General features: G+C 43.6%; 1 protein-coding gene across 1 annotated transcript in view; it reads left to right on the top strand.

Annotated features, from left to right (window-relative positions):
• MAMDC2 (MAM domain containing 2) overlaps window positions 1-12,848 on the top strand; it is a 142,435-nt gene that overhangs the window by 82,619 nt on the left and 46,968 nt on the right. The window contains exons 7-8 of the mRNA XM_035029074.1: window positions 3,231-3,324; window positions 9,324-9,467. Coding sequence (XP_034884965.1) covers window positions 3,231-3,324; window positions 9,324-9,467 — 238 coding nt within the window. The remainder of the gene's footprint in view (window positions 1-3,230; window positions 3,325-9,323; window positions 9,468-12,848) is intronic.

Below are 12,848 nucleotides of genomic sequence, written 5' to 3'. Positions count from 1 at the left end.
ACTTACAACAACCCAAAGTAGATAAAATTATCCCCACATTGCAGATAAGGAAGGAGGAAAAAGAGAGCCCAAGCAGTTTGCTATTTTTTATCTAGGTCACACAGCTGGTGAGTGCCAGGCACTTAGGAAAGTCCTGGACTCAAATCGGACCTAGAGCTGAAGGCAGAGGCCCAGCTCTGTCCGAGGACCCCAGAGGACCCCTAGAATCAGTGGGTGCACCATTGTGGTTGCAGATTTGGAGCTCTACGTAGAGTCTTAGTTACCACAGGTTTGTTAACATCCCCTAGTTTGTGCTTTGTGCCTTTGGTAATAGCTCCTATGGTTCCCTTTAGAGCGCAGAAGAGGTGGATTCTTCTCTGCATGCTTCTGGGTGGGGTCATTGGCTCACCTGACGTGGAGCTTCGGAGAGCGTTGGCATCGGATTGGTCGGTGACATGTTCTGTCTGCTGAAGACAGGCCTGCCACTCCCCATACTCCCTTCAGATCCCCTCCGGCCCCCCCAACCCACAGCTCCAGAGAGAGCACCATGCCTTTTGCAGGCCGTGCGCTCTTTCCTATCCCCAAGTCTGACGAGGCCGTGGTTTGCTCTTGCAGCCCAGTGGAAAATTTTCTGCGTTTGGGTTATAAGGTGGAAAAGAAATGCACATACTGTTTCAGAAACTTTTCCTTCTATTAAAGTCAAATGAGTCACACACGCAGTGACGACAGTCTCTTTGCAAACTCCTTCCATCTGACCATAAACTCCCTGGGCAGGATTTGTATGAGTGAGACTTTGCTGAATTTTCTTTTATATCAGTGCTTGAAAAGTCGCAATTCTGGACACTACCCCACTTCAATATGTATGCTTTTGGTTCTCATGTGTGTGCTTTTGCTCCAGCAATCTAACTCACGATGCTGCTACTGGAAATTGCCGCCAAAGGAACTAAATACTCTGCAGAACCCAGGGAATTTAATGTCACCAGATTCTCAAATGAATTTTAAAAAGGAAAGCAAACATCTGAGACCCCCTTTTCCGAACAAGAGGGAACATGCTGGCACGTGGGCTGTGATTTACAAATTCTGATTGGAAGCATTCTCACCCCACCTACTCAGTAAGATCAAGCTCTGTCATTCACTTGATCAGCGAGCACCCTGAAAGTGAAACGTCGCGGACCTGTGCTATGTTTGTGGACTCCGTTGCCCCTTCTCACTGGTCCACATCTGTCCCCTTTGTTCCCAGCCCTCACCTTTGCCAGCAACAAATCTCCGGGGCCCCTCTTATATTTTGCAGAATCCAAGTGTCTATGGGACCATTGTTGTTGAGCTGAACTGGGCCATCTCGTCCACACTCTTTCTTTCAAAACCGGAGACAGGAGACACTAAGACCTAGAGGAGGGAAGGAACCTGCTTGAGCTAATTAGCGGCTAAGTAGGCTCAAACCTGAATATGCATTGAAGAGGGGGTCAACCTGGAGAAATCCGCATGAATTTAGTACAGAGCTCAGGATGCACCTGACTCCATGCTAGGGGCTTTATATATATATTTCATCTCATTTAATCTCCTCAATAGTCCTACAAGGTAGGGGTTATTATGCCGGTTTTATAAATAACAAAGGCAAAGCCTTAAGAGGGTTAGCAAGGTATTTAAGGTCACCTTGCTAGTGACAGAAATGGGATTTGAACTCTAGTCTGTCTGCCTCCAAGACACCCTTCTCTTTAGAAGAGGTTTGAAAACTAGACACCTAGGGGTCAGATCTTGCCCACAGTGATTTGCCTGGCTGCTAGAGTGGTGGGTTGTGCGTCCCTTGTTTTTCCACGTTCGTTTTAGTGTTTGGATAAATCGCCAGCACTGAAAAATCCAAAGATTTCCAGTAACAATCTAGAGATCCAGTCCTCTTGATGATTTGGTAGGTCCAGACACATCAGGCCTGAACTCCTACATGTCAGCAATTGAGGAAGCGGAGTAGCAGGCGCCCCTTAAGACCAGGCTTGGGTTCCCCATTTCAGGACCGTCTGTACCCTGTCCTGCTGCATCACACCAAGCTCATGTCATGCATTCATGTCATCTGTCTGGCCTGAGTTTCCACCCCTGCCAACACTGCATCTTCTCGTGTTAATTCATTAGAGTGGGCTGCACCCTGGGGCGGTTTTCCCACCATGCTCCCCACTGTGTGCAGAGCTGTGCGCACCCCTCCCGATCCCCCTGGGCACAGGCAGAAGGTAGTCGATTGACCTCAGGGTGGAAGCTGGTGGCAGAGCAGGGAGAAACACGAAAAGGTTGAACTCATTAACAACCTCATGTTCTTTCTGACCATTTGGATGTACCTGGACATGCTAAAATGCTGACATCCATACCTAGAATTTGGGGCCTGATTTCGCCTTAGCAAACAGGTCATCCTCTTTGATTCTGCATGTTTGTCCAGAACCCTCACAGGGAATTTCTTTTTTATTTTTTTAAGATTTTATTTATTTATTTGACAGAGAGAGACAGCGAGAGAGGGAACACAAGCAGGGGGAGTGGGAGAGGGAGAAGCAGGCTCCCTGCAGAGCAGGGAGCCCGATGCGGGACTCGATCCCAGGACCCTGGGATCATGACCTGAGCCGAAGGCAGACGCTTAACGACTGAGCCACCCAGGCGCCCCTCACAGAGAATTTCATGTGTGCAAAAGGGAAAGAACCCTGCTGGACCTTAGTTCTCTGTGAAGGGCAATTGGAGAGCCTGGCCTGCTTTCAGCAGGGAGCCTATTGTTTCTTCAATTGAAGGTCATCGTGCAAATTGTCGAGTCTGTGGTTCTGTCAGAGAGTGATATACACTCAAGTGAGGGGAAAAATCCACCAATAAAATACAACTTAGGGCTTAGTATTCCCTCCCCCTTCAAGAAACTGTGGATCAAGTCGGGAGCTGCCCTAGATTTAGGAACATGATTCCTAATCACTTATAACTTGCCATCACCTGACTTGCCGGCCACATCATTTTAAATCATAACTAAGAGGGGCCCCTGGATGACTCAGTCCATTGAGGGTCCAACTCTTGGTTTAAGCTCAGGTCATGCTCTCAGGGTCATGAGATCGAACCCCATGTCGGGCTACACGCTCAGTGTGGAGTCTGCTTGGGATTCACTCTCTCCCTCTGCCTTTCTCTCTCTCTGAAATAAATAAATCTTTTTAAAAAATCCATAAATCATAGTTAAGAGCTCTGAAGCCTGACAGAAAATATGTAAACCTGTAACAATCTGTCATCTTTCCCTGCAGGTTATTTTTGAAGTTGCTTTCAATGGTCCTAAAGGAGGATATGTTGCTCTGGATGACATTTCTTTCTCTCCTGTTCACTGCCAGAATGAGACAGGTAAGCATTTTCTTTCTCTTCTGGCTCGCATCTGGAATTTTCCTTTCTTGGTAGCTGCCTGGGGTCAGGACTTGATTTAATTCTTTCTAGTTTTCTCACCTCTCCTGTTAACTCCTCCTTTACGAAATTATTTAATCGAATGGTCATTTTTCTGCAACATTATGCTTTTTTTTCCCCCTCACAGAGTGAATTTAAATTTTTTGACACCACAGGCCAGTTGTCATGTGTTAAGGAGCTTTGGCCGTCCCTACCTACTAGGTAATGAAAATGGAAGAATACGAACACACTCCCTCCCCATCTTTCTCTTCAAAGGATATCTTAGATCCATACCCAGGTGGCTGAGTAGGTGGAAAAAACTCAAACTCTACCAAGTAGAATGATAAAAACTCTTTCTAATTTTATGTACCCAAGACCTATAAATGTCTCCATGTTTAAAGATGTTAATATTCGGTACATCGTCTCTATGAGGGTTTACGATATTTTTTATATCATGGACTTAATTTAATTTCTCTTTCTAAGTAAATCCTCAAATTCTTTTATCCTGGCCAATTTTGTAATTTCCATAAACTTGGTGTTTGGAAAAGAGAGGAAATTCTTACTTTCTGGGAAAACAAGTAAGCAAATCAATTCAAAGTAAATTAGAAAACAAATGTTCTAGGGGCACCTGGGTGGCGCAGTCGGTTAAGCGTCTGCCTTCAGCTCAGGTCATGATCTCAGGGTCATCAGATCGTGCCCCCTGCTCAGCAGGGAGTCTGCTTAATTTTCCCCCCCAACCCCCTCCCCCCGGCTCATGCTCTCTCTCACTATCTCCCTCTCTCTCAAATAAATAAATATTTTTTTTAAAAAAGAAATGAGAAGACAACAAATGTTCTAGAATAAGAAGGATGACACTGTATTCATGATAACCCAGATAAATGCAATTGACCTTACCTTTTAGTGATTTTTTTTTTTTGAGAGGCCCCAGGGAGACAGTGGTTGTCCCATCTTATTAATGAGCCCTCATTCTGAGTTTTTTAGAGCATGGGAAGTAAATTTTTGAACCTGGCGCTTGTGGTCTGACCTTCACTTAAGATAGAATTGGTGTCTAATTTCATACAGCTTCAGATGTATTCTACAAGCAAGGGGACTGAGAAAGATAGTATTTTCTACTTGAGCTAAAGTGTTACCCCCAAGTTAGAGAGAAACACTCTAATGTGCTAAAACCAAATATTATTTTTTACTAATTCTAATTTTAAAAAAGAAAAAAACAGCTAGTGAAACAGAACCAGACTAGATATGCGTATTTAAATATGTTCATTGAAATGATTTAATCCAAACTGTAACCCCAAGATTCAAAGGGTCTCTAAATTAGACAGAACACAGAAACCAACATTAATTTGCTTCTCAAAAATCTGACTGTGCCCTTATCTCATCAGCTAATATTTCAGTGATGTTAATAGTAATTTCACCTCTTTATCATTATTTTTGGAAAGTTTCTCCTCTTTGTCACTAGGCATTTACATTGAACTTTTCTATTTCCAAGTTATTCATAGGGGAGAAGAGGTGTTTATTCAGTATCTGCACAGGGTAGACGGTGGGGTGAAGAGGCAGGTGGGAGGTCACAGTATCTACTGAACCACCTTACAAGTAATGTTTGGAAACACTCTCCCTTTTTTAAAAAGATACAGAATCTGTGTGAGCGCTTTCCCAATGACTGGTGAAAAGAAAAGAAAGATTCCAGCAAAATAAGGACTATTTGTCTGTAAAATTCAGCCCACATACAGACCCTTCCTCTGCAGGGACCACCAACAATTCACATTTTCACATAATTAGGTTAGCCAGGCTCCATGCTGGTTTTCAGAACTTCCCCACCTGGCAGCTTTGCTTTAAAATGGTTTAATAGTGTGATCCTAGTGTTATGCTCCTGAGCCAGGACTTTGGATTCACATCCCTACCCTGCCACTTACCAACTGGGTGACCTTGGGCATGTTAACCTCTCTGAGATTCTGTTTCCACATTTGTGGGACGACATTAGAAGAATCTGTTCTGCACAGTTAGGAAGATGATGAGTTCATGTCCGCGAAGGCCTTAGCAGAGTATGGAACACAGAAAATGCTTGTCCATGAGGCTTCATGTTATTTACTTAACTTTCAAAATACGCCTGTCCCTTCGCTGGGGACCAGAGCGTCAGGTTGAAACTGAAGAGAACCAGCAAAGGGCACCGCCTTGGTGAAGGGGTGAGCAGTAGCCTGCTTGATGCCTTTCCTTCAGCAGCTGTGGGCCAGATTCTGAGTCTTAGACGCTGAGCCCTCCGTTTTTCATACTTCATCTCACATTTCACAAATAGTTTATGCCCTTCTGTTTCGTAACAGGTGCCAACATTTTTTTTCCTTATCTTGGCTAGCTCCAGACTTGTTGTCTCTGCTTTTCCCAGCTGGATCTAGCATTTTCTTCCCTCATCTCCCCAAGAAGGCTGAGACAGGAATTATTTCAACATATGAAGCATCTCGTTCCCACCATCTGGTTGGGCTTAGAGTTAATCCAGGCTCCCAACCTGGGACCCATCATAGAGTCACAGGTGTTAAATACCGGTGTCGTGTCACTCCCCAAGTATTCCCCCAGGATGCTACCAGAGGACAGTGAGACCTCCCCACTCCACCTGCTTGAGGTAGGGCACTTCCCTTTCCAAGCCTCTTCCACCCACGACCTCCCCATCCACCACCACGTTTGGCCCAGCGCCTAGACTGTAGGAATAAGCTCTCCTTTTAGGCTGTAAATCCTTGAATGGCTGACAGGTGAATCCATGCACTTGTAGAGATCCCGTCTTGATGCCCAACCCCAAACTGAGAGCTCCCACTGCTATGCCATCTTCAGGCCCAATCTCCTCTCGGGGCCTCGGTCCAGCCCACCCCCAGGCCAGGGACTGGAAGGGTCCTGACACTCATGGATTCATGGATATACTCCTCAAAGGATGTCTGCCTGGGCCTAAATCCCAGTTACGCCCATTCCCTAACAACACACTGCCCGTTTGATGTCTGATTGGAAACCTGGCTCCGGGTGTTGCCTTGGTTACAGCTATAGTTGCCTTAGCTCAGACCTCAAGCGTCTCCACAGCCTGGTCAGTGGCCCAGCCCCTGCTCCAGCAAGACTGCTCCGTCTGGCGCCGGGTCCCACTCACTCTGTCTCCAAGCCAGCTTTGAGCCGTCTCAGCCTGCTTTTGGGCTGGCTCGTGCTAAAATAAAACCCCTGTGCCAGTTTAGCAGCCTACAGAGCACACTGCACCCTGCTGTCTCGAGCGTTACAGGGGCCGAGGATTGAAGAGGCTGCTAATGAGCATCTAGATCTCCGGGGCTGATGTGGAGTCCATCTCCATGAACTTCAGGATGAGCAATGCTGCCAAAGAGTCTTCTCAAAGGCAGCACCCTCCATCTGATTAGAATAACTTCAAAGCTTCTCATTTCTAAAAAGTTCAAATGTCAGAAAGCAAGTAATTAACTACATCTTATATTGTGATGCTTTTTGGTACCTTGTTCAAAGGGCCTTTCTTCCCCCACCCTTTTTTCTTTTTTTTCTGATCAATTGATGTTCAAGGGCTTCCAACTGCCTCTGATTCCTCCCTGCGCTTCAAACAGGTCATTAACGCTCAATCGTCATGGCCGCTCAGCCCGGATGCTCTGAAACAAGCCTTAAGCAAAGGCTTTCCATCCACCCCCGATCTCTGGCGAGCTCATTTTGGGTCACAAACAGGCCCTCTGGCCCCGTCTTCAGGAATTAGACGCTGTCTCATAGCAGAAGCAGCACTCTGGGTGAAAAAGATTTAGGTTTTCAGTGATGCTTTTGAGATTTTCTTTTTATCAGACCTTCTCAGGACCCCAGACAAATCCATTTCAAGGACCAGGTATTTAGCAAAGGACTATAATCGCATTCTCAGAAACATCTTTTCTGCATGACTCAGTTTGTCACCATGGATAGAACTGAGCCGTGCTTCCTTTTAAGTTTTAATACCACCTCTCGCCTCTCCTGCACACCTTATGAATGGGTTATGGTTCTTTTGTGGCCGCCCAGGGGTATATTCCTTGGGATATATCCCTCATGAGTGATTTCACTGACCTGCCATTCTCTTTGCGAATGGCTTTTGGGAGCCAGACGGCCATCTGTAGATTGTGGGTTTTCATCTACTTTTTCATTACCAGGTAGCAGAGGGATAACTAAGACTGGAGACTAGTATGGGGTTTCCCCTGGTCGCAAATATGCATTAGGGGGGCTGGTGTCAAAGGAGGCTTGTCTTTATGACATCATACTCATTTTTCGAAGACTTCATCTTCATGGCTTAAAGATACTCCCTGGTGCTCCCAGAGCCAGGCACAGCAATGTGTGGGTGAACCTACCAACCTCAGAGCACTGAGAATGCTCTTCACTTCCTTTTCTCCACTCTGGTTCGTCAGGGTGCTCGCTTTGCACACTTGTAAGGCCCTGTCACCTGAGATATATTCGGGATTCAATTATATAGGAACATTTTGTTCTTATTCTTTTTTTGTTTTTTTAAGGTGGTGTTGGTCACTTTTTTTTTATTTAGTATTTTAAAAACTTTATGTTTGTATCATTTTCAACTCAGACAGAATTTACAAGAATACTATAAAGAACTCTCCTAGACTCTTCACTCAGATCTACAAATTGTTAACATTTTGCCACATTTGCCTTATCAACCATATAAGAATAAGTTGCAGACATTATGCCCCTTTACCCCTAAATACTTCAGTGTGTATTTTCTAAAACCAAACACATTTTCCACATGCTATCAGATAATTATAAAGTTCAGGAAATTTGGCACTGATACAATATTATTAACTAATCCATGGCTTACATGCTAATTTCACCAGTTGTCCCAATACTGTCTTTTATGGCTCTTTGTTTTCTTGGACCAAGAGTGAATCTCAGGTGCTTTATAGCATTTGGTTGTCATGCCTCTTTCATCCCCTTTAATCTGGGCCAGCTTCTCAGCCCACTTGACTGTTTTCTTGCTTTGGAAATTGAGGAATTGAGAGTATAGTGAGTTTTTGTCCATAAACAGCTCCCTGTTTCATCAGGTCACTGCTTCCAGAACTCAAATGTTTCTCTGGAGGTGATTTCCCAGTTATTCAAAACAGTGCCCTCTTTATCTGGCCCTAAAAGCTTAGACCAGTGTATGTCAGCATGCGGAACAGATCACAGTTGGCTACATTGAATGTGTCCCAAACTGTGGCAGTCACATCTCCTCTGGACTCAGACAATCTGAACAGTGAGATTTACAATCACTTGTTGCTGTACCAAGTTATTCTCAAAAGAGCAGATATCTTTTATGTTTCATTCCCTCCAGGCAATCTGGAATGAGGTGGTATTTATAGACCAGGGTAAATGATACCAGAACTCAGCAAAAGCCAAAATAATAGCAGTATGGGTGATGAAATTGGTGTGACTTTTTGAACAGCGTGATTTATACTGAGCAATGATTTTCTTTAAGCAGATTGGCTCCTACTACTAATGTCAATTATAAATAGATAGCAGCTGTGCTGGTGACACAGAGATTGATCAACAAAGGAAAATTATTTCTGGAAAATATTATTTCTAAAATACCTGTCTTAGAGAAAAATTAAGAATTCCTTAAAATCTTTACCATTTTCTCTCTTTAATTTTCTATGAATGAATTTTGAATTGTGAAGATGTATGTGAGTAATTGCTCCCAGTCTTTACATTATGAAAGGAAATTTCTTTTGAAGTTTGATACTTCTTTATTTTTTATAGAGAGTGTGAACAGAGCTCCTTCCCTCCATCCCTTAAGGGAGGAAAAGAACAATTTTCCTGTCATGCTGAGATGTTATTTTGATGCTAACCTGTCAGCATGCCATTAGGGTAAAAATATTTTGTTGTGGTTTATTTATTCAGTCTCCCTGGCACAAATGTGTATGTATTTGTCAACCAGTTGATGTAGCCCTTTGAGACTCTAGGGTCTGGCGCTTTAACTTTGGTTCTCCTTTGTTCAGAGCTTCCCTTCAGTGCCGTGGAAGCCAGTTGCAATTTTGAGGAAGATCTCTGCAACTTTTATCAAGATAAAGAAGGCCCAGGCTGGGCCCGGGTGAAAGTAAAACCAAACATGTATCGTGCCGGAGACCACACATCAGGCATCGGTAAGTCAGAAGTCTGTGCATGTGGGGACCCTGGGGGTGGGGGTACTATTCATGCTCCGTCTGCTATTCTTACTCCACATCACTCAAGATGGCCACTTAAAAAAAAAAAGGCAACTGTAAAGAAGTAAAAACGATTGGTAATCTTGTGTTTGGCTATTTAAAAAAAAAAAAAGGCATTTAAGTTGCTATGCTAGCACGACTGTTTGCCAGTTCTTTTCTATTTCTTTTTTTTTTATTCTTCTGTTAATCCCCATACATTACATCATTAGTTTTAGATGAAGTGTTCCATGATTCATTGTTTGTGCATAACACCCAGTGCTCCATGCAGAATGTGCCCTCCTCAATACCCACCACCAGGCTAACCCATCCTCCCACCCCCCTCCCCTCTAGAACCCTCAGTTTGTTTTTCAGAGTCCATCGTCTTGTCTGCCAGTTCTTTAAACAGCCAAACCTTTGGAAATTATCTCGCTCTTCCCTTTAGATAGAGCAGTGCCTTTAAAAAGCTATTAGATTCCAATTACGTGAAACATCCAGAAGAGGCAAATCCATAGAGACAGAAAGCCGATTCTTGGTGGCCAGGGGCTAGGGAGTTACTGTTTAATGGGTATACAGTTTCATTTTGGGGTGATGAAAATATTTTGGAGCGGAATAGTGGTGATGGTTGCCCAGCACTGTGAATGTACTAAATGCCACTGAATTGTATACTTTAAAGTGGTTAAAATGGTAAATTTTATGTTATGTGTATTTTACTCAATGAAAAATATTTTGTGAGGCAATAAAAGCTATAAAAAACTATTGGAAGATGTTGGGGGGGCACTTGATGGTTATGTCTACAAGGAACTGTAAGAAACCAGTTTGAGCTCCCCTGTATAAGGATGATCTACCTAATCACTTGGATGGCATCCCCTGTGAAGCCCACTCCCGTAGATTCTGCTGCAAAGAGCTTGTTTTCAAGGGTTAGTGTCTTATTCATTTATTCAATGGCTATTTATACCCTGGGCACCGGGGTGTGCTTACCATACACTAAGGAAACTTATGTTTCAGAGCACCTTACTTGCACAGGCCCTGGGAAGGGCCTTGAAAGGGGCCCTCACAATTTTATACTTGATTACATCATTACTTTATACATGATTACAATCATGAATTCTTTTCTTAGAGGTGGCTTAACTTATAGAGAGTGGCACTACAAAAACCTATAGTCATTGGCCAAACTAACTCCTGGGGGATATGCTAGTGAACAAATCAGGTCCTGCCCTCACTGGCTAACAATCATTTCAACGGGCAAGAGAAATGTTAGACAAATATACACACAAATAAACTTCGAATTACACATTGTGGCACTTGCTATGGAAGAAATGAAGAGTGGACTCTGAGAGAGAATAGGGGAGAGATCATGAGAAGGCTTTTCTGTGGGGAGAGAGCATTAGCTGGGAGAGTGGGAGGAATCCAGGCAGAGGGAACAGCATCTGTGAAGGTCTTGAGTATGGAAAGAGCTGGACAACCCAAGCAATGAGAAGGTTAGTGTGGCTGCACCATGGGCAGGAGAGTGGAGGAATATGGAGTTAGGACATACACCGTGGGTGTGGTAGGCCAGAGTGAGCTTTTGGGATTTTTTTATAAAGGAAATGAGAAACCATCAAAAGGTTTTAAGTAGAAGAAGCGTAGAATTAAATTCAGGTTTCAAAAATGTTGTTCTGGCTATGGCCACCCATGTTAGTCTGCTCGGTGGCCAAAACAAAATATCACAGACTGGGTAACCTGAAAAGCAGAAATGCATTTTTTTCAGTTCTGGAGCTGGAAGCCCAAGATCGAGATGCTGTCAGGGTTGATTTCTGGTGAGACCTCTCTGCCTTGTGGCACCTTCTCATTGGGTCCTCATGGCCTTTACTCTATGTGTACCAGTGGAGAGAGAGAGAGAGCTCTCTGGTGTCTCTTCCTCTTCTTATAAGGACATCAGTTCTACGGAATTAAGGCCCCACCCTTATAACTTCATTTAATTACCTCCTTAAAGGCCCAATCTTCAAATAAAGTTGCATTGGAAATTAGGGTCTCAACCAATGGATTTAGGGGGGACACAACTCAGTCCATATCACCACTCATGTGAAATAACCCAAGAACCTTTTGCCAGATGAATTAAATCATTGGGTAGAACCAAACTAAGCACAAAGACTGAGGCGATCAAAGGAAAATGGATGGGGGAGGAGCATAAAAAGGAAAGAAAGAAAAGCAGGTGTTATTTTCTTTTCTACCCAGGCTTTCTAGGATACATGGATCTGTTTTAAGTTTACCGTGGGGGTGGTGGAGGAGCAGGGAGAGGAGGTTCTTGACCTTATGTTTCTTTTTTCTTATTTAAAAGAAATAAGTATTCTTCCTTGGACCCTTTTCTTGCACAGAGAGGGTACTTGAGAGATCTTTTCTGGTCGAATGGCAGACTGAAACAAAATAGATCTGGGGGAACGACACAATTCAGTCCATAACAATACTCCTGTGAAATAACCAAAATTCCAAGGACTGCCAGATCAGCCTGTGCTCTATCTCCTCTGGTCGTTGCAGAGATAAGAAGGAAAAATCTGTCCCAGGCCTAACGTTCACTAGGACCCAGTACTAAGTACTCAGTCTGTGTCACCTGATTGACCCAGGCAGCTGGAGCCCCAAGATGATTTCATCCCTTTTGTTTCATGAAAAACACAAACCCTAACTGATGACTGGCTTCTGAGCATATGCAGATGGGAATCTATACTGGTTTATGAAGTTTACTTAGAACTGGAGAAGTTTTATCGGTAATAGAGTTGCAGGATATATCTATCACTTAAGCCACAGATATTACAAAATGCGTTCTATCATTTAAAGCCTATAGGAATAGGGTGCCTGGGTGGCTCAGTTGGTTAAGCGACTGCCTTCGGCTCAGGTCATGATCCTCGAGTCCCGGGATCGAGTCCCGCATCGGGCTCCCTGCTCGGCAGGGAGCCTGCTTCTTCCTCTGACCCTCCCCCCTCTCATGTGCTCTCTCTCATTCTCTCTCTCTCAAATAAATAAATAAAATCTTAAAAAAAAAAAAACTTAAAAAAAAAATAAAATAAAGCCTATAGGAATAGTCTCTGTTGGCAAATCCCATTACTTTTTTTTATTCTTATGTTAATCCCCATACATTACATCATTAGTTTTAGATGTAGTGTTCCATGATTCATTGTTTGTGCATAACACCCAGTGCTCCATGCAGAATGTGCCCTCCTCAATACCCACCACCAGGCTAACCCATCCTCCCACCCCCCTCCCCTCTAGAACCCTCAGTTTGTTTTTCAGAGTCCATCATCTCTCATGGTTCGTCTCAAATCCCATTACTTTTTTTTTTTTTTTAAGATTTTATTTATTTATTTGAGA

This window comes from Mirounga leonina, unplaced genomic scaffold (assembly GCF_011800145.1).
Source record: "Mirounga leonina isolate KUSES-001 unplaced genomic scaffold, KU_Mleo_1.0 Mir_224, whole genome shotgun sequence".
Taxonomy (NCBI): Eukaryota; Metazoa; Chordata; class Mammalia; order Carnivora; family Phocidae; genus Mirounga; species Mirounga leonina.
This window is presented reverse-complemented; position numbering and strand designations above follow the sequence as displayed.